Source organism: Carassius auratus, chromosome 42 (genome assembly GCF_003368295.1).
Source record: "Carassius auratus strain Wakin chromosome 42, ASM336829v1, whole genome shotgun sequence".
Taxonomy (NCBI): domain Eukaryota; kingdom Metazoa; phylum Chordata; class Actinopteri; order Cypriniformes; family Cyprinidae; genus Carassius; species Carassius auratus.
In genome coordinates this window covers 1,789,935-1,812,992 of record NC_039284.1, presented here as the reverse complement: position 1 = coordinate 1,812,992, position 23,058 = coordinate 1,789,935, and the positions used below count along the sequence as shown (strand labels likewise).

The window sequence follows — 23,058 nt, the reverse complement described above, 5'->3', positions numbered from 1 at the left end:
CTCTAAACATTCAATGGGATTAAGTGGAAAAGATAAACAATTGTTCAATCGACACCCTTTCAGCACATTTAGGGAGAATTGTTTTTCTAAAAACACAGACTATAAAACACACCCAATAAAAAATAAAAAAAAATAAAAAATAAAAAATATTAATAATAATAGTGTGTTTCTCTCAAACACATTAAATTTGCACACCACAGTAAAATGCCACTGTGGGTGTGTGAACCTGCTGCGGACTAGTCACCTGTTGACACCATAACTAACAGGGCTTGCTCAACTGTGTTTATTTGCTTTGCATTTCAGGGGTGAAAAAAAGGTGAAAGTAGACTGAAAGACGGACCTAGAATTTACTCAGAGGATCCCAGACTTTTCTTCAGGAAATTGCCCTTCAAGACCAAAGCAAATACCACAGACTACAAGATGAGGCTGAAAGCACTTCCTCAAATCTTCTGAAACAAAGCTTTTGTTCTCACCTACAGAAGAATAAGGAGACACTGGGAGTCTTTAGTCGGAGTAGCTAAAGAGTGACTAGAGTGACAGCTAAACACGTACTCCCATTTCCCACAATGCTAAAAGTTTGAGGTGAATTCTTTTAGCTGTGTATTATGATACCTCAATTGCAATCCAAATGAAACAACCAGGATAAACAATCAGTGAGCAGAACATCTTGTAGAGGGTTATGCTTAATAAATTGAGAGAAGCAGAAATTGTCAAACCATTCAATGTGCAATCCTAGCTGAACAGAACCAACATTGAACTGACTTGAGTTAAATAATGACACTATTGACTCTTGTTAATATTTTACTAATATATATATATATATATATATATATATATATATATATATAATATTTTTTTTTGAGAAATAAATAAATGCAGATATTCAACAGAAACAAAGTAATCCTCTAAGTCAGTGTGCCATGTAATTAGATTTAAGAAAGCGTTATCAATCCCATAAACATCTAAGGTCCTCCTAAGTCCAGAGTAGACCTGCATTTCTACAGAAAAGTTGGGTAGAAAACATTTTCTGGGCTCTGTTTGCATAGTGTGATCAGTAGATTATTAGTACAAAGGCATGGTTTTGACCTCTGCAGTGATGTGACTCTGCTCAAATAAAGCTATTTGCTCTTGGATCATGTTGCATTCCCCATTCCTGCCAAGAAGCAACTGAAACACAGCAAATAATTTACTTTGAAGAAAATGCTTACGAAACAATCAACCCTCTACTGGAAATCGTACAGTTCCGTTAATTAAGGAACAACTGAAAAATACCTATTATCGAAATATAAAGTTACCGGACAATGTACAATTTTCATTAAGGATTTGTCACAAATTTAAAAGAGACAGCAAGTAACACATGCACTGAATTAAAAACTGAAACAGTATTTTCTGGTAAAACGTATTACAATAACCTTTGCTTTATTAAAAACGTAAAAAAATAGTAAAAAAGAAAAGAAGAAAAAAAGAAATAAGTGTATGTTCTTTACCACATTTCTGGTAAATAAGTCAGATAATCACATTTTCAGTGATCATTTAGAAATATCTCCTTAACATTTTGACTGATTAGATTTATTATTATTATTATTATTATTATTATTATTATTTTGTTATTATTGTTGTATTTGTAATAGAGTAGGTTAGTTCATATTATTGAGGATCTGGTATGTAAGTCTTACATATCAACAATGATAATAATAATAATAATAATTCCATTATGACATCACCAGCAGACATTATGAAACCATTTCTGGTACCACTTAACATTAAGGTTCAATTTGTTAGCATTAGTTAACTACATTGGTAACTACATTATTATAGATTATAACTGCATTATTAAAATCAGAAGTTATATCTATTAAGGTTATTTCATGGATCTGAGCTGACATGGACTAACAATATGTATTGATCATTATTAGTTCATGTTAATTAAGGCATTAAATAAAGTAAACAAATGAAACCTTACTGTAAAGTGTCACCCCGCGTCTTATTCTCACTGTGACGCCCAGTGGCTTTTTTATGCCTTGTGTGTGTTTGTGTTTTGATTGCTTGCAGGTGGAAGTTGATTGTGGTGTAATTGGAGGCACCGGTTTCTGAGTGTTTGCTCCCTATAAAGACTGCTTCCTGTTGGTGGCAGGGGAAGACTGGAATTGGTGGCAGACTGGCAGTTCTAGCACTTTGTCTTAATGTTGGTTAATGGCATGATTGTAAAATAAATGGAGAGGTTTTGGCAATGAATGTATTTCGTCTTCTCCTTGTTTGTTGTGATCCTTTGTGTTTGCAACACTCACACCCCCTGTATTTTACAGGCCTGTCAAAATTGATAAAGAACTCCTGCTATGATCTGAATCTAGCATACTGCACTCTGCATGAGGTGTAAGATTATCTTTTCTATTTGAACTTGTCTCTCTGATAACATTCAACTGAATTAGTCAGTCTACAGGCTTAAGCGGAGTGGAAATATTGAGATGGAGATTGAACTGGAGTAGCTGCACTAATAAGAGGACATGACCGCTTCTCCATGGCTGGCCACGTTTCGTGCTCTTCAAAGACTCGTGGAACCATGTGTGGAACTGCTAGGGGCTGTACTCATCTGTGAAAAAAACTATGTCTACATTGCAAGTGAGCGATGCAATGCATCAAAACCACAACAGTGCCATAAAAATTAATTTGGGGTGGGGTCACAATATGAAATCACACTGGAAAACATACTAGTTTTAATTTTCTCATATCACTTTTTTTTCACAGCTAAGTGAACAGCATGCATCTGCATGCATAGCCTAATGAATCAAACTGAAGTTAGAGGAAATATGCTGTAGATGATGGGAAACTACAATGAACATAAATAAAACTAAATAAAATAATAATATAATAATTTGCTCAGAAACACCCATTATAAAAATGGCAAATAATATAGTATTTCACCAAGTATTTGACTAAAAAGTGTTTAGAGAATATTTGTTTAGAGAATATTGTATTTCTGTTTCTGCCCTTTCACCACTCAAATGAGCTACCCAAAAACAACTAAAAACCACATTAAAATCACTACAATAAAAACCACAGTTATGACATTATGCAACTTTATTGCCTGTACAAAAACATTCACCAAACTTTTTCCATAAATATCTACATATTCTTTTTTTTTTTTTTTTACACAGATATCATAGGGTAGTCCATAGAAAGTACAATACTTTCACTATTACTTTTCTTTCTTTTCCTTTATTTATTTATTTTTTTTTTTTTTGTTTGTTTGTTTGTTTTTTTTTTACTTGGAGCACTGCATGGACACCAAGTTGTAGTTACTCGAGATATGTATGTGAGAAAGTGATGATCAAGATTTCTGGGGAAATCAGGTAAAGGTTTATAGGAGTGGCATGCTGTCAAAAAATGATTAATATGTCCCATCCTTTGTTATTGTCTGTTGCAGACAGGATGGTGGCAGTGTTCATTCCAAGCTCCATTGTGTACGTAGTGTTTCATGGCTGCTTGTCTGGTCCCGTTGGAAACCTTTTCGCATGCTTCACTTAAGTCAGACACTGCCTCCCCACTAGCACAGAAAAAAAAAAAAAATTCATTTGTCTGTGTGCACGTCTTGTATTTATATCACACATTAATCTCTTGCTAGCTTACCTACTTTATCTGTCGTCACTATAGCGCTGAGTTATGCACCATTGCAGTAAGCATTGTCTCAGTGTCTCTCACATAACCAGACGCACCAGTTGAAAAACATTTTCGTCTATATTCAGTTCATGCATTTTTACATATTGAGTGCCTCTGATGTAAATTTTATATTTAGGTGACCAAATTTAAGCAAAACTGTTTTATTTTTCTCTAAAATTTGCATTGACCTCAGGACAAAGCTTGTAGGCTTCTAAAAATAATGATTGCCATTGATGATTCAATGAAGACCCTTAAACATTAATGATACTATTCCATCTGACAAAAGGTTTTTTATAGTAGAAAAGGGTTCGTCAGGTTCTAAAAATGTTCTTCACATTCTAGAAAAAAAAAAAAAAAGATGGTTCTTTTAAGAAGTTCCTTGAAAAGTTCTTTGGAGAAACTTTTTTTTTTTTTTTAATCTTGATTTTTCAACTTTTATTGGCACAATATTTTCTCCTGGCCCAGTTATAAAATTTGCAACAGAGGTCGATGTTCTGCTTTATTAACATTATTTAACTGACCTACATTTGCATAACACACACACAATCACACACACACACACACACACAATAATAATAAAAAAATAATAATAAACCAGACACAAAACCAAGACAGAACAGTGGCTAACCGCAAACAAAAGACATACAGGCATAAGTCCTCATCTTGTTTTCACCTCATAAGAACTGGTGCCAAAAATTAGTTCAGAGACAGTTTGATCCTTTGCCACACAGCATGATGGTAATTGCAGAAATAAATGAGATGGCAGGAAGCACACATAACATATTTCAGTTCTTTAAATAAATCATAGATGGGCATCTTAGCAGATGATTAATTTTCTAGTCCCTGAAAATTAGGCGGAATCATGCTCATCTCCATCCATTTCCAGAGACCTGTTCACCACACATACTGTATAGAGTCATCGCATCAGAAGCCATGGACGCAAAATATTTTTTTTTTACTTGGCAGGGCACATATTTTCTACTAAAGGTCTCTGTGTCAGCTAAATGCGTGAAACATTACAATTTGTAGGTACAGTATTTGCATAACCACAGTTAAAAGGCATAGTTCGCCCAAACCTGCACAAACTGTCATCATTTTTGCATCCTCAAGTTGTTCCAAACCTATACAAGTTTATTGATTCTACTGAACTCAAAAGAAAATATTAGAACGATTGTGCATGACCAAAAGGTGGCTGGTAGCCATTGACTTCCATGGCTACCACAAACTGTTTGTTTATCCACATTCTTCAAAATATCTTTATCAAATGTGAGAGTTGTTTAGCTTCCCTGTGTAACTCAACAACTTGAGGGTGAGTAAATGACAAAAGAATATGCGTTTTTGGACGAACTATCACTCGAATGCAGTGCAGAATAGTAAGAGACAATGTAGCTTTCTTGCTGCTGTAGTTATTTGAAAACAATCATCATTTAGGTATCTAGGTACTAAGATCAAAGAAAAACAATGTGTTTTGCACATATAATGCTGCAAAGCCTTTGTCTCCAAAAGCAAATAATTCATCCAAGAATCATGTGCGTGGGGAGGGAGAAGTCTTACAGGATAAGGACATGTTATGTTTTAATTAGAGAAGATGAATGTCATTGTCCCATCTGTGTCTCCACTTTCAAAGTGACTGGTTGATGTGGTGAGTGGTTTCAACGAATTAACCTAGTAGAGAATCATTTGTTATATAAAGCAGTGCAGCAGACATATTAGCCTACAAGTTGCACATGACAACAAGCAGCATTTAGGCTATGACTTACTATTTTGTTCCTGTTTGATGCTTTTTAGAAAACTGACACGATTACATACATTAACTAATCTTTGATTTCAGAAAGTGCAGAATTAAAATGCAGAAGCGCTGATGCAGACAGATTGACATTGACATTAAAAAACTGTAACATGAAGTCAATTCATCACTTCCACTGGCTAGTAAGGACCATAAGAAGAGCACTTGTTTCTACAGAGCCAGTCCTATCTTTATTTTACACAATGGAAACCATGACAAATCACTTCAGGATAAGAGTACTGATCTGCCTCAGTAAAGGCATACCTCTCATTATTGTTTTGCTTAACAGATAAGATTTGTTTCACCTCTGTGAATATCTGTTTAAGCTTGTTGAATGCCTTTAGAAGAATAACATTCTTCAGTTTTTATTTTATTTACAGTGCATATTAGTGTTTTGTAACATATTTATTTTTATTTATCATTTATTATTTTATTTTAGATCTTCATTGTATGACTTGGATCTTAAATTTGATAAGTGTATTCAATAGCATTTTTAGGTAAGATTTTATTTAGCTAAAGTTCATTGTCATTTATGCCATTATTACGTGATATACCCTGGAGATAATTTTAACAGAATGTGACAATTAATTGTTATCTGTTATAAGTACAGTTTTTGAAAGTAAAAAAAAAAAAAAAAAAAGTGCATTCCCATGATTCCCTTAAAATACCAGAGGAATTTACTGGAGCCTGTGGAAATGTGTTTCCCTTTAAAGGGAACTTCGAACTGCGTCCTCTAGGGGGCGCTATGGGGAACACCTCGTCATGACCCGTGTCTGACGCATACATTGAAAAAAGACATTGTGTGCATCCGTGTCGGCATTATTTGACACCCGATGACACACTCGATCTTTGCGTCATTTGTTTGGTTGAAGAGCTTGCACGCCACCGGCGGCGCCAAGGGGGGTCTTGGGGGGTCTCAAGACCCTGCAAAAAAACGCTCTGACCCCCCATTTGACCCCCCATCCTCTTCCTGATTAAGAAATATATATATCTGGGATAAAGATTTAAAAAAAAATTCTCTTCAAACTACTCAGAACAATTATAAATAATAATTATTTCGACATTTATTCGTACACTGAATCGAGAACCGTTTCTGTCAGACGCGTCTGATTCGAGAACCGAGGAGCTGATGATACTGCGCATGTGTGATTCAGTGTGAAGCAGACCGACACACAGCTCGTCTAAACTGAACTGATTCTTTTGGTGATTGATTCTGAACTGATTCTGTGTTTAAGTTATAAGCGCGGGTAATCTGAAGGCTTGAATGAAGGGCAGGCATCGCTAATGACGTTACATCGAGCGCAAAAGAACCGGTGAACCGTTTTTTTTTTTTTCAACTGGTTTATTTGATCGAATTGTCCGAAAGAACTGGTTCACTTGAGCACCTGCTCCTTTGCCCCTTAAGTGCCCTTTTGTCAAAGCAAAATTTCCTCGATTTTTTTTTGTAATAACATACCCTTTTATGAATGCCTGCCCACGCCCAATCATAATATTAGTACAATTTATTAATAATAATTTAGCAGTAAATAAAATCACCAACCTGATGACTTTTATGGTGACGATTCATCACGCCGCACGCGCATTTTTAAATTGCTAAAGGATATTTTCAACACACCGTGGCAGCTGGTAAGTGGTGTTTCATTCTCAGCGAGTGAAAGTGACTTTGATGTTTATTTACGTATTATTATTTTACAAGAATGATGTGATGTGAGAACATGCAGAAATGTTGCTGTGTGTAGCTGTAGTGTAGAAGTAACGCTAGTGTGCTGTTTGATGGAGAAAAGTTTCACAGGCATAGAAGGGTCTGGTCTTTTTTTATGTTATTTGACTAAACTTTTATTATATTACAGTACTTATTTATTTTTTAACACCTTGAGTGCCTTAGAAGTAATTATCACAACACTGGTAAGTCTTATTCAGATTTTCTTATTCTCTGAATTATCATTATAAAAATAAAAACAATTCAGAAATTAATTATATAATTATATTTTAAATGTGACGCAAATATATATTTTTTCTACAATAGCAACAGTGTTTACAACAACAAGACCACTTTAGCCTGTAAACGCAATAATATCTCTCTGGAAATAAATGTAAAAATATCAATGTCAATAAAAAATGCATAATATACCTGGCATCAAAGTGCAGTGTGAAGGATATGAATAACACATGTAGCCTGTCATTTGTTTACATTGCAAAGGTGTTCGATTTTAGGCAATAACAACTACAACAGTAATAATAATATTAATCACTATATTCCAGTGTCTCAGTTTTTTAATGTTTTGTATCAATATTTAAGGTGACCTTTTTGATTAGGTGCAAGAGTAGTAGTGATGGTTAAAATAATACATTAATGCTGAAATAGTAAATTGAGCCTTGTTCCTAGATGGACAGAGAGTGGAAAGTAATAGATCAAATGAGCAGATGTAGATAGAGGAAGAAAAAGAGAGAAATGTAGAGGCACAAGTGACAGAAAGAGAGCAGGGAACAGCAAGCCAGGAGACAGAGGCTGGTGAGAAAAAGGAAAATGTAGAGGTTTTCTATAGTTTTTACTATAACCAATGTTCTTAATTATTCTGTAGAACAGAGAAGAAAAAGCCATCAGGTTGGGACAATTTAAGACATTTCAGTTTCTAATCCCAGAGCTATTATTATTTTAAACTTAAAATTGTCTTCTCTATTGTTTCTTTTTCAAAACTGCATCAAAGCATTTGCTGCTGTATCAGTACATAACCATCCATATCGATACGCGAATCAGCAAGGAATGCATCACAATATATTGCTGTATTGATATTTTGAACAGCGCCATTTAAAGCCTTGTTCCATGAGCCCCTTTTATACTTTGAGCACCTGCCCATCCAAAGGTCTCTGCACAGCACTGTTCAGAGGGAGTGTCAGCCACGTTAAAAAAGTTAACCGCTTAAGTCATTTGTGGATTAATGCTTATTGGAGACGCAAACCATTTCAAACAATTCAGTTCGATTTGGTGAACTGGTTCAAGAAAATCCGGTTACATCGAATGATTCGTTCATGTACCGGATATCACTACACTTCAGTGTTTTGAAATCTCACACAACTGATACTGAAGAGAAGACAATGCTGAATAAAGTCATAATTTTTGCACCAAAATGTATTTTTGATGCAGTAATATGCAGTTATTAGCCGTGCCCACTGTATTTTTTGTTGGTTTTCATGAGACCCCCCTTGAAATGACCCCCATTGCCCCCCCAATTGTCTGGAGCCGCCACTGATGCACGCAATATTTTTGAGGAGGCAATCGGTGTGCATTATAAGTATTTTTTTTTTTTTTCAAGGAAAAAAGCTCCCCTCTCGTTCGTCTCTCTTCCAGGAAAAAAGAAAAAAAAAAAACAGTCGTCTGCTTCCCACAGATCAGGACCTATCGCTGCTAAGGCACGGAGGAGAATGAGCTCGTGAGAATACAGGTGGATCTGTTTTAATGTTTTAAAGAGGGATTTTCCCTTTCGCGTTCGTAATGGCGGCGGACAAGAGAGAGCCTCGGGAGGATGATGTTATATCTTTAACACTATCTGATACTGAGGACAGTGGTCTGCTGGGGATATTAGGGGATATTTGAGGATGGTGAAGAAGCTGAGGCTGAGCCTTGTCAATTCTCTTGTCCTACGTATGTAGAGCTGTTAGACGTTATGGATCGCACCACGGCAAAGCTGGACTTGCCATGCAAATGCGCTAACAAGATGACGATGTAAGGCCAATAAAAATAAATAAAATAAAATAAAGAAACCCTCGATGAACTTTTTTTTTCTCACCATAGCCCTCCAGCTCAGGTGAGCCTTCCATTTCTGCATGATCTCCATACAGATATCAAAAAGAAATGAAAAAGGCCGTTTTCTTCTCGCATCCCTTGGTTTTGGCATTAGAGTAAATCTGCCGACATTGAGGTTATGTGCGGAAGCAGCTATGAGGGGATGCCCCCTGTAGAAAGAGCTAAAAAAAATCTTTCTGCGGGGGAGACATCCTCTCTTAAGCTCCCTCCTTGCCATCTAAGCCCCTTCAGAAATTCATCTGGCTTGGATGGCAAGGCATATGCAGCAGCAGGTCAGGCTGTGGCTTTGTTACACACAATGGTGGTGCTTCAAGCATCAGGCCTGGCACAACACTGCAGGGAATTTAATGGATGTCCGGCCAGGTCACCCTAAGGGGTCTCCTGGCTGCTTAGTGGTGCTTTTGCATCTAGCGGGAAGTGGAGGAGGCAGTTACAGGAGTCTTCTTGCATATGCTGCCTCAGGTGATGCTCCCCTCGCCTGAGGTTTGTAAAATTGAGCTTGCCTCTCCCGTGTGATTCAGCGCCTCTGTGATGCTTAGGCACCTTTAGATACACACGCTAAGCTTTGTGTACTTTCTCAAAACCATATGGTGGTCAGTGTGCACGTGAACACTGCACACTTTCTAAAATCCATGTGCTTAGTGTGCATGTAAGACTCTGCACGCTTTCTGAATTCCTGTACGATAAGGGTTATGCGCTCTGCCTCGTTCCCTTTCTTGAGATGATTAGACCTTGGTTCCTTGGGCTTCATTCAGCCAGTGTGTATTTATTTAGACACTTCAAGCATCACTTCCCTCAACATGAGGGGCTATTTGGGTGATTCTCATGGTAGTTTAGCAGCGCTCCCCTTTTTTCAAAAAGGGTTGCCTATGAGCGCGCTAATCTGACCTCGGAGTTCTCCTCTCATATGAGACTGAGTCATCTGTTTTTTTCCCCCAGAGTACTCCAGTATTGTTTCCATAGATCGAGAGATGACTCTCAATCATACTGTTTTGAGATGCAACATTCCATCTATGAGCTGCTCTATCAGAGTGCCACGAGAGCCCCTCCTTAGAACAGTATTTGAAAAAAATCCACGCATATGAAGTGTGCATGTGAAGTCTTTGCACACTTTCTGAAATCCACACTGTGGTAAGTTTGCACGCTAGTATTCTGCATTATTTCTAAAATCCTATATGGTGAAGGCTTCGCGCGGTTGCTTCGTGCCCTTTCTTGAGTTGGTAATAGCCCCGTTCATCTTGGGCGCCACTCCACCTATGTATCCTTGGATACCTATCTAAACAAGGTGTTACAGGAACTGTTGAGACAGCTCTTTCAGCAAGCTTATGTGTAAGCTAGCAGTAGCCCCTGTGTGACAGGCAAGACTTGGTAGAAAATTCTAGGTTCTTAGCCATATCCTTTCAAAGGAATCTTTCCTGATTCCAAGCCTTCAGGTGTACCCTGGCCAGAGGCCCTAACAATTAAGTTGGGTATGTGGCCGTAAGGAGTACTTTCACAGACAGCTGTCTAAACGTCCCAGGGGGAACTCCCATGGAAATGGTAGAGTTGGTACTTAGTGCTCGCCATGATTCTGGCCTGCACTCCCCACAGCATGGCGGCGTGGGTATACTGTTCCCCATAGCACCCCTTAGAGGACGCAGTTGAAGTTCCCTTGAAAGTGAATGTCTCAGGTTACAAAGGTAGCCATGGTTCCCTGAGTAGGGAACTGGATCCTTTAGCCTCCTGCCATGCTTCTGACGCAAGCTTCAGACGAAGAAGGGAATGGCATGTTTTCCCAGTGCCTGTTTATAGTTGCACCAGTAGTGACCAGGGTTCTAAATTAACACCCCCAACCCGCCAAATGCGGGTTAAAATTCATTTTGGCGGGTGTTAATTAAAACTTACTAGCCAGTTTTGCTGGTGATGCATAACATGAGGCTCTGTTCTCTGTCATTTATCCCCCTGGCAGCACTTCCTACATTTCCCATGAACACTGTGCTGTAATGCTACGTGTATGTGATGATGTTTCGTATGCCCATTGGCTGCATGCAGTTTGCAGTGAAACCATCGCGAAAAAACATGGAAAGGAATAGAGCATCCATCAGAAAACACAAGGAAGAAGAACGAATGGAGCCAGAGCATGGAGCATAGACTGAAAAAGTACGGAGTTAGCTATTAAAGAAAAAAAAAATTAAAATTAAACTAAATGCAGTGGTGGTTGGGACAGATTTCTGGGGGCGAAAATAGGAATGAGGCAGGGGATGAGGATATTACGGAGCCCCGCACATCACCCGTCAAATCAAATCAATCCGTCCCCTCAGTTTATAAACCGTGCTCACGAATTCATAAACTGTTCCCTCGGTTTAACAAATCGTACCCACGGATTAACAAACCGTTCCCACGAATTCCCAATCCGTGCCCTCAGATTTTGTAAACCGTACCCTCGGTTTTAGAATCCGTACCCACAAATTCATAATCCGTGCGCACGCTTTCGCAATCCGTTCCCTCGGATTTGTAAACTGACGCGCATTTGTAGCTCCGCCCCCACCGGCAGATTCATTTCTGTTTATTAAACATTATTTTTCATAGTATTCAATGAGTCTTTGAGCATTTATTTTACATTAATCACCAATAGGATAAGACACAGCCGCCTGTGTTTTATGGCCAAAAAAATAAACGCTAAAAAGAAGAAGAAAATAAGGGTAAAAAGCAACACAGAACAAATAATATGCCGGTTATGTTTTCATTACTTTTCTCTCTAACTGAATGCAATGTTATTTTTGGCCTCATTATTTAATAATAACATTAACAATGAAACATGCATCTAACTCCGGCAGGTGGGGTGGGGTGGGGTGGATGGAGCTTAGTATAATAAAATCACAAAAATAAGTCTTCATGCATGTTAAGAAATAATTGTACACAAGCATTTCCTGTTAAAAGCTGTCAAAGCTTATTTAAAAATAAAGCAATCCATGAATTTTTTTCTTGTACTCATTTATTTAGCCTACAAATTAAAATTATAAAAATAACTTTATTTTTATTTTTATCATTATTATATATTATTATACAGGTTATGCATAAGAATCTTTTATCCAAAACAACCGAGGAAAAAATTACTCCAGAGTTAGTCACAATGCCAGGTTTATTGTACAATAATAATCAAGTGCTATTATAAGATTATTCCTTTATTATTATTAAACCTATTCCACATAATAATATTCAATAAAACTGTTAACTATAAAAATGTTAACAGGAGCTTGCTGCATGAATCCGTGAGTACGGTTTACAGATCCGTGGGAACGGATTGCGAAAGCGTGCACACGGATTATGAATTTGTGGGTACGGATTAAAAAACCGAGGGTATGTTTTACAAAATCTGAGCGTATGGACTGGAAATTCGTGGGCACGATTTGTTAAACCGAGGGAACAGTTTATGAATTTGTGAGTACGGTTTATAAACTGAGGGGACGGATTGCAAAACCGTCGCCACGGATTTATTTTTTTTTCTCCTACAGGTATACGTGGCCCCGTAGGATATCAAAAGGAGAAACAAAGAAAATAAAATGTAATGCAAAATGGCTGACGGGTCATGAATGGCTTGTGTTTGATCACAAGAATGTCGTAATGCTTTGTCAGGATTGCCGCATGTAAGTTACGCGAAAGAAAAAAAACCAAACAAGCAATTTCGTGGTGGGAACTAATCATTTTAAATTTGAGTCAGTGTATATTTTGTTGTATGCATTGTACTTTATATGTGTTTTTCATGCCAACAATGTTAATAAAATGATCAAATTCATTCAGTGGCACTCATCATTTGTTATTTTTACCGAAAAAAAAAAATGGCTAGTGGAAATTCTGATTGGCTGGTAACTTTAGAAAGTTACCAGCCACGTTGGCTGGTGATCAAAAAAGTTAATTTAGAACCCTGGTAGTGACGTAAGAGGTTGTAGCTGGCCAACAAGTTGGTGTTTTTTCAATGTATGCTTCCGACAAAGGTCACAATGAGATGTTCCCCATAGCACCCCCTAGAGGACGCAGTGTTTCGTTCCCTACTCAGGGAACCATGGTTACATTCGTAACCTGAGACACTTTTGATGCACTTGGATTCATCATTTTATCACCTGTGTTATTAAGTGAAAGTGACGTCACATACAGCCAAGTATGATGACCAATACTCAGGATACACGCTCTGCATTTATCCCATCCAAAGTGCACACACACACCGTGAACACACAACCATAGCAGTGGGCAGCCATTTATGCTGCGGCACCCAGGGATTCTGTGCCTTGCTCAAGTGCACATCAGTCGTGCTATTGCCAGCCCGAGACTCAAACCCCAGCCTTAGGGTTAGGAGTCATACTCTCTAACCACTAGGCCACAACTTTAAGGTGGCTTTCAGTATATGTTAAATACATTATAATAGCATGGTCATGATATACTGTACCAGTTTTGTTTACATTTAGATTTACAAGCAATTAATCTTTTGTATGTTGTTTGTTATTAAATGAAATTATCTGGTAATATGCAAGCAAGCAAACAAAAAATATATAAATAAATAAATAAATAAATAAATAAAGAAATAAATAAATAAATAAATAAATAAATAAAATAAAAATAAAACATGTAAGTGTAACTTAAGTTTAAAAACTGTAACACTATTACTGGGTTTTAACAGCACCAATGTAACAACAACATTTATGTATTTGGCAGATAGTTTTATCCAAAGCTGACATTGCATTCAAGGAAAACTCATGGCCTGGCCGTTGCTACAACAACAATACTGACAAACAGATGACAATTCTCAACCTTTACAGCAGCATCAATATCTCAACTGTAAGCACAAAAATCTCTGTGATTGTTGTCGTGACCCTTTAATTTGCAGACAAGTGCATCCAATGAAAGGAGGTATCAGACTACAGTTATAGAAGGTTTAAGCTGTTCAGTGTCAAAGTGCCTTTATGTTTAAGGAAGTACAAATAATTTAATGTGAGGAAGTCAATCTTGCAGAGGTTTTGCATTACATCATTAAATCTGACCTCAACCAAAAGCTGCTGTCTTAAAGTTTACCTTTTTGAAAATGGATTTTGCATCTTCTCCTCCAGTCTCTGCATATGAAACAACTGGGGTTTCTATTAGTTTATTTCAGTTTTTCTTTTTTTTTTCTTTTTTTTTTTTTTTTGTTGAGAAAAGTAATAATTGAATGAAACAATTATGACAATTATTGTAATAACCAAAGCATATAAATATATAAATTGGTTAAAAAAAAATCATATTCTTATTTGAGGTCCGTTGAACAACTGAAAAACTGAACTGGAAAAAAACCATGCAATTCTTTCTTATTCCCATACGAGTTAGGCTATGTTTAGGGGCTGCTCTGTAAGAGTTTTAAGTTTACGGTGTCATTTAAATATTAAAGTTATATACGGCAGGTACAGTAATGCATTCATTAGAGAGCTAGAGGGTTTCAGGGACGTGTAACAAACATCTTTCGTAAAATCATCAGTCAGATTCTCTAGTACATTATTGCTACAGAAAACCCAGAAATTAACATAATAAAACTAGAACTACATTTGTAACTGTTGATTTGGCGGTGAAAAACATCACTTTTTAGCAAAATTAAATGGACTGAAAAACATCCATCAGTGACACCATTTTTTTACATTTATCATCAATCAGATAACAATTGGGATGCCTTTTTTTCATTCTTTTTTTTTTTTTTTTTTTTTTTTTTTACACAGCCTACTAGAACTAGAACTAGAACTAGAAAAAACAACATTTTAGAAGCTTGCGTGAGTATGTTCCCTGTAGAACAACGATCCCACGCCATTATACATCAAATTTAAATATTTGCATTGCATGCTGAAATCCTTGATAAGACTGTTTTGGCTAAGCTAAGCTCTTTCCTTCGTGCATTTATTTTATAAAGTCATTATATTTGTGATAATGTTATTAACCGGGAGTATTCTCCGTTTTCCGTGTTCACGTTTTTATTGTTAGTTAATTGCAGTGTTCACCAGTTAAGAGATGCTCTTTACTGACCCACATTGATGGGCACAGCATAACACGGGCGAGAGGCCTTTGGGTGCCAGAGAGGAGGAGGAAGAGAGAGAAGAAGAAAAATGTAATGACTATAAAACGAAGTAATACGTCTGCTCCCATTAACCTTATTTCATTTAGGCACCGTTTGTTAAAAGCAGATGATTAATTCCATGAAAATAAGGCGGAATCATGCTAATCTCCATCCATTCTAAGAGATCTGTTCACCACACATACTGTAGAGTAATCGCATCAGAAGCCATGCACGCAAAATATTTTTTTTCTTCTCGGCAGGGTACATATTTCCTACTGACGATCTCTGTTTCAGCTTCATGCGTGAAACATGAAAATTTGTATTTAAATAACCACAGTTAAAAGGATAGTTCGCCCAAAAGTGCACATATTGTTATCACCGTTTGTTTAAACCAACTTCGTATAAATAAGGTACGTTGCTTTATTTAGTTATTCGTTCATCTATTATTTCATTTTATAACGTGTTTAATGCATTTCTTCGAAACTATTTTAAAAAGGCTAACCCAATAATATTTTAACAAAAAGTAAACGTATAAAATAAAATGTTATGATATTAAATCCACAATGTTTACTTTGTTGTATTTCAAATAGGCCTACCGTTCATAGTTTAGGTGTTTTCTGCTGTCCCGTGATGTAATGTAATGTTATTGTTTCTACTACTTCTTAGGCTTATGATTCTTTTGAAAAATGTAACCCAGATCCTTAAGCCATCACAATAGTTAAAAATTAAAAAAATAAAACATTAAAAATAACTAGTAGCCTATAAAACGCAGTAGTACCAGCAAAAAGAATAATTAAGTCGAATACTATGCAAAGGGTTTTATACATATTACTTGAAGATCTGTACCTATATATCAACTGTCATCACAAATGCTTTAAGCAAAATGACTGTAAGCCCGTCGTCCAATCGAAGAGGATATATATATATATATATATATATATATATATATATATATATATATATATATATATATATATATATATATATATATATATATATATATTGCACCGTGTGGCACTGATCCAGCATCAATACAGATAGCATCACTGGAGGCGCCAAATGCGGACAAGCACCATTACGCTCAGTAGCGCACATGAGAAAACAGCAAAATGGCCTTATCACTCACTGCAGAGCATGTTGCGTGAAACACTCTCTAGCTAAAAATTAAATAAATAAATAATAAAAATAATAATATAATAATAATAATGGCTGTTATAGCACATACTGAAAGCCCTATACAGAATGAGCAGGGTGAAGAAAAGTTTGTTATAGAAATTCCCATAGCCTGTATATTTGCGAGAATTTGAAGTGAAGTTAGCTTATCATAAAAGACAATAAGGTATATATATAAAAATATCGACTTCAAAGGTTGTTTTTTTTTTTTTTTTTTTTTTTATGCAATACCTTTATTTAGAATATTTACACGTGAATATACAAAAAATATACAACTAAAGCTTTATTTATATTTACATTAACAATTTATTACTTTGTTCAAATAGAGGTTTATTTAATGTACACGACTATGTAATGTATCGCTGACTACGGACTCGAACAGGACAACACCGTCGAAAGATGTGCATTCGATGAACTTACGGTTTGCGTTCTTGAAATGCGATCATTTCTAAACTGATGTATCTGTGTTGTTACGAGGACGAGGTAGAAAGTCCGTGCATATTGCTCAAGGCTTCGTGCTGGTGCTTGCTTAGGGAACTCGGTGGTTTTCTGTCTCCTGTGGAGGACAGGAGAACATATTTAGAGAGAAAACAAGTCGTAACTCTCCTCACATCCAAACACGCATTTTACCGCACGACCTCATTATCTTAAGAAATGTTATGTGCATGCCTAATGGTTTTGTTGAGAACACTTGTACCCTATTAGGGTTCTATATGAAGGTTGGAACCAATTTTATTTATTTATTTATTTCACCAGGAGTTATTTCTAGCTATTAAAGTGAACAATACTAAAAATATAGCCAAGGACGTTTAAGAGGTGTATGTATATCTTAAAACTGGCTAAGGTTAGTATTGTCAATAAATGTTTTAAGTTAGTCAAAATGCCCATGAAAAATTTGCTCTATAAGCAATTATAGGATACTCAAATGTCATCAGTAATGGACAACAGAAGAAGTTTAACTGATTTCAAAGTATTAATTTGCATACCATCTTGCACAGCATGTTTGAACCCCATAGAAGAATGGTTGTCACTCGGGTGCATCGCTACGCCACCGCCAGGGTGGGAGAGGCTGGTGCCCTGGGCCTGCCAGTGATGCCCTGGGCTCACATAACTGCCTGCTGGACCACTGTACACGCCATACTGGTTGGAGGGAGAGTATGCGCATGCTGGGACATAACTAGACAAAGTCGAAGAAGGCTGAAGAAACAGGAGAAAAACAAGCACAATAAAGACAAATCAATCCCCATAAAAACGTATACAAATAATGCATGATTGGGTAACACTTTGCAATGTCCATTTTATAGGCTATTGCACATAAATATACTTGCAAAATAATCTTTAGTAAAACAGTGTATAAGCAGATTAATTCTAAACAGATCTTGTATTTGAAACAATAAAATAGTTTATAATTGCTTTGATACCTGAGGGTATTTTATGTCTGCATCAATAGCTGATTTGTCTATTCCATTGACTCCATGAGCAGAGGTAAATGTCGCTCTATTCACACTACCCCAGTCCTCCATTTTTGGTGCGTATCCTTCAGCGCTAGCAAAGGCTAGAGGGGGAAAATTATTTAAATGCATTTAACTTTTGGTTTTTGCTTTGTTTTGCAACCAACTAAATCAAAATTACTCCGAGAATAATAAGGCATTATTTACTGAATTAATAATGTCAACGTAATTGATAGATTTAAACTCTCTTTTAAATACATTCGACACAAATGTGCAGCACATTTAAAATTAATACTTATTAAGCGAAAATGCTATGTATTATCAAATATTCGAGGTGACCAGTATTTAAACAGTATAGAACAACGCGTTTTATATATAATTCATATGATAATGATTTCTTATATATATATATATATATATATATATATATATATATATATATATATATATATATATATATATATATATATATATATATATATAATGCGTGATCACAATTCATTCGTTATAATGCACAATTAAGGAATAGACACACAGTAGTACGTATAATAAACATGTTTTTTAATATCTAAATCGATATAATTTGCTCATCTGAATATCTAATTAAATGTTTTAGTCTAAAATGCTATTTAACATGATCCAGTCAACATAAATACATCATAAATGTTCAAATCTATTTTATCATTAGCTATAAAAGCGGGTAGCTAAATATTTATAACAACTGCAGGTTACCACTTTTTAATCGAAGGCCTACTAGGTTATTCTTAGGCCATATTTGTGTGAAAATATTTTAATAACTGGTTTCTAAATTTCACATTTTAATTTTAAACTTAAAGTATCAATATTCAAACTTAATCTCTGTAATAATAACCCACAAATTAGGTGTTTGCACAGGCCTCGTCAGTTTGCTTTGTGTAGGCACCACAAATCAAGCTTGAGGCTGGGGCCTAAGTAACCGTTTGATGTGCTTAAGATTTGTCTAAACCGATAGTCGCACACCGAGTCTCACCTGCAGGATCCATGAAAGCCCGAATACCCAGTATATTGCTGACCGTGTGCGCTGAAGGCCAACCGCGGGAAATGCTTAAATGCCCACCCGTGACAGGGACACCGGGAGGATTGCTCATTTTGGTCCCGGAGGGAGACATTGCAGTGGGGTATGAATACGGGTAGTACGAGAGGCTGGACTGCGGAGCTGCTTGCTTGCCATTTTCATATTGGTTAGGCTGGGAGAAGTTTCCAATCTTGTTCCTTAATATCCTGCTGATAGAGCTGACCGAAGGAACGTTGTACTTGTCACATACTCCGTCCGCGAGAAGACGGTCCCGGATCTCCCATGCAAAAATTCCCGGGTCTCCTTGTTTGTACTCCCTTATGTTTTTTACTACATTTGGTGTCGTAACTCGTGGTTTGCTGCCACCGATTGCGCCCGGCAAAATGGACCCAGTTTCGTTGTATCTCGTAAGGATTTTACTCACACAGCCATGGGAGACCCGAAGCTGTCTGCTTATGTCACAGGGTCGGATGCCAAGCTGGGCTAACTCCACGATTCGTAATCTTATTGCATTGGGCAAAGGACGTCCATTGACAAAAACTCCCCCGAGCTGGTTCACCTCCCCGTAGTTTTGCTCTGTAAGAAACAAAAGGCATTCAACTTATGCTATGGAAAAAGTGCTATGTGAAACAGCATGGCACATCTTGTGCATGTTCAGTGACTTAAGCAAACCCAAGATTTTTTTTCCAGGAACATTGCGTTCTTTGTCAGCTGAGATAATTAATATTATTGACCTAATAAGACAGTCGTTGCATGGCAGGCACCTTATTTGAATTATTTAAGTACTCATAACCAAAGCAAACATTTGACAGTTCAGTCTGAAGCTCAAGATTACGATTATTTCTGGTTTAAATAAAGCATCTCTCTGCAACATAAATATGCAGATGTGAATGAGATCTCACCCATTTGCTCTTGCGATGCGTGTCTTTAAAACAGTTTCCTTTCAAATGGCTGAACGCTCCAGCGTTCAGTAATTTTTAAAGATGTTTAAAAAACTTCGACAACCTCTTTGTTTATTCCGGCTGCAAAACTTCTACATGCCAAACTTGTCTAGGGTAGAATGGGATACGAGTGATCATCTCCAGTCAAAGAGGGATCTGTCTGATCCCGCAGGGTGAAGTTTACTGGACTCAATCTGACGCGTCCTGCACGTCAATCTAACTGATTACGCGGAGAGCGATGGGTTGATTTCATTGGTCCAGGATTCTTCGGGTAGGCTGCGTGTGTGTGCGTCCCATCCAGAATGCAGAACTTAACTTTTTCAATACATTAATTCAGATTAGAAGTAATGTGCAAGGCTTTGTTTAAACGTGACGCATTCCCAATGCTGATGATACGTTAAACAATATACTCTTAAAAATAAAGGTGCTTCACGAAAATAAATAAATGAAAACTTTTTTTGTCCAAATGGTTCCATAAATAACCTTTAACATCTGAAGAACATTTATGTTCCACAAAAGGTTCTTTGTGGAGAAAGAAGGTTCTTTAGATAACAGAAAGGTAAAAGAGATGGTGCTTTAAAGAACATTTGAACCAAACATTGTGGAACCAAAAATGGTCCTTCTGTAGCATCGCTTGAAGAACCTTATTGAAACACCTTTATTTTTTAAGACTGTATGCAGTTATGAAACGTGGAAATGGGCGTGCGGTCTAAGCAATAGAAATTCTGTTTATGCATCCACGTTTCGTGAAGTGTATAGTCTATATGTTATGAGAAAGAGTACTATAGGCTACATGTATTTGGCCCATATTCTACACGTTAAATATTTTATCTGTTAAAAACAATCTGAATGAAGTGCTCCTTTGCAGAGCAATAATTAATTAATTAATATATAACCTATATCAAGTGAAAGCTTGATGAGTTAGCCATGCGCCAGTACCAATGAGAATAGCAATGCATCCCTGCAATACCAAGCTCTTTATTTGTGTATTCCATACTTCTGATGTCTAAACCATCACTTGCAATTAAACATACACAACTGGCTTTCAATTATTATTATTATTTTTTTTAAATTAAGTAAACAAGTCTTTATGAATAAAGAGTTGAATATTCTTCTGCTTGATATAAACAGTTTTTATTTGATATAGAAGCAATGGAAATGCTCCATTAGCGTGAGGTAGAAATGACAAGTTGTGAGAACAAAAAGACGAAGTGGAATAACTAAATAATAATAATAATAATAATAATAATAATAATAATAATAATGATAATAATAAATCATATAAAAAGTATATTGTTATGGACATTACACAGAAACGTAGCCAACGCAGTTTACCAACGCACATGCTCCACAATGCAATCGCATCTTTGTCACATGATTAGGCCTACTATATAAGGTATTGACTGAATTCCAAAGACCAGCACTATCACAGCGTGCACACAGAGTTTCCTGTGGAAGTAAAGAAGGTATAGTTTATTAGCTCACAAAATGTCACTTGTAAAAGTTTACAGACGACCCAGTAGAACAAGAAGCAGTGTCACTATCCATACGTGTGCAAGTTACAAGTCTCCAACTTCAACACGTGGAGAACATCTTTCGAGACCATCAAACATTTGGGGAAAATGTTTAGGTTACTGTAACAAATCAGTGAGCAAAAGTGTTTAGTGTGCTTTTGTTGTGTAAGAAAACAAGACAGAGCGTGCGGGGAGAGTAGGCTATACCGTGACAACAGATATATTAGTGGGATCATATATAGCCTACGTGTTGCAAGTATGATCACTACGTGTAAAAGGTTATTATTACCATATCGAGGCGAGTGCTGTGCGTAAAAAAAAATAAACCTTTCAAAAGAGTACAACAGGTTTAAGTCGTGGTCAAAACTCATTAACAAGGGACGTATTGAGAGAAGCGAGCCAAAAGTCTCCCTCCTCTGGAAAAAATAGGCAATTACACTCTGTGGTCACATTTGTGGATACACAATGAGGTTAGTAGGGGGAAAAATTGGCTATCGAAATTTCCTTCAGGAGATCATTCTTGAAACATGCAGACGACGAATTCACTCCATTGGTGTCTTGCACCGGATTCTCAGGTATGCAGGTTTATCATAGACAGCTTTACATACTTTATTTAAATGGGAAAATATTGCGTAAATTAAATAAGTGCAAAGGACTGTAGGGTGTGACTGCTGTTGTGATGCATGTAGGTAATTCCACATTATTTATTTATATATATATATATATATATATATATTTTTTTTTTTTTGACAAGTTAATACATGGGAAAATGTAAATAGTGGTTCCTTCCAAACGCATTAGATCGGTGATCGGATCGACCAGAGACTCGAATAACTTGGGTAGGAGAGCGCGATAAAAATAAATAAATAAATAAACTGTAACATATTTCGAAATAATTCATTTCGATCGCACAATTTTGATTGATTTATTTCTTAATTTATTTATCCGTGACTTGCAACGTATTTTAGGGGCAGATAATATAGGCTAGTGATTATACAGTTCACATTTTATCCTTACAGTAATGCTGCATGCGTTCAATAATGATAAATCAACATGGTGAAAACTGCATGTTTATAATACATGATTTGACATCCTTCTGTGCTATGTTGATGATAAATGATGAACCACTGTACTTTTTTGAAGGATCAGTGTCTTTGATGAATCGCATCACTTATATACTCTTAATCTCTTTTTAAATGTCTTTTATGAGCATATGTCAACTGTAACAATATTGTTTTTGTCAAATGTATATTATTTTCACATTGTTTGGACATTTATTTAGGAATTGCTGTGAGTAACGCTATTATTGAAAATTGGGGTGATATAATTTTCAAACGGGAAAAGAAACCCATCTGTGTGGCGTTGTCTTATTAGATCATGCAGTTTTAAATAAGAAAGTAATCAGGATCAGTTTTTTTTTTTTCTGTCTTCAGTAGTAATCACACAGTTAACCAAGTTAAGCATAGCTAACACCTGTATGTTCACAGTTTCGCGCATTCATTTATAAATAGAATCGACCGGCAAGTATACTGTCAGGTCTTTCTGGTTTGTTGGTTATATAAAGTCTTTAATCTCTTCTTTAACCAAAAATAAATTCCTTTTTGGCATGAAAATCTGTCAAGAGTCGA

The 23,058-nt window shown here is 36.4% G+C and overlaps 1 protein-coding gene across 3 annotated transcripts; it reads right to left on the bottom strand.

Moving 5' to 3' along the window:
• Positions 1 to 1,651: 1,651 nt before the first annotated feature.
• Positions 1,652 to 20,094, bottom strand: LOC113060397 (paired box protein Pax-1-like). 3 transcript variants are annotated; one of them, XR_003278241.1, is made up of 6 exons: positions 19,878 to 20,094; positions 18,931 to 19,551; positions 17,892 to 18,025; positions 17,457 to 17,667; positions 16,891 to 17,026; positions 1,653 to 3,544 (listed from the first exon to the last, which is right to left on the bottom strand). XR_003278241.1 is itself a non-coding variant. In XM_026229287.1 (5 exons), exons 1-5 carry the CDS (start codon positions 19,879 to 19,881, stop codon positions 3,522 to 3,524), a joined length of 993 nt encoding a protein of 330 aa, XP_026085072.1. In that variant the 5' UTR covers positions 19,882 to 20,094; the 3' UTR covers positions 1,652 to 3,521. The 3 variants fall into 3 exon arrangements, 2 of the variants coding, with proteins under 2 accessions (XP_026085072.1, XP_026085071.1); XM_026229287.1 differs by lacking the exon at positions 16,891 to 17,026 and having other exon boundaries at positions 1,652 to 3,544; XM_026229286.1 differs by lacking the exon at positions 1,653 to 3,544 and having other exon boundaries at positions 16,717 to 17,026.
• Between the last annotated feature and the right edge of the window lie 2,964 nt (positions 20,095 to 23,058).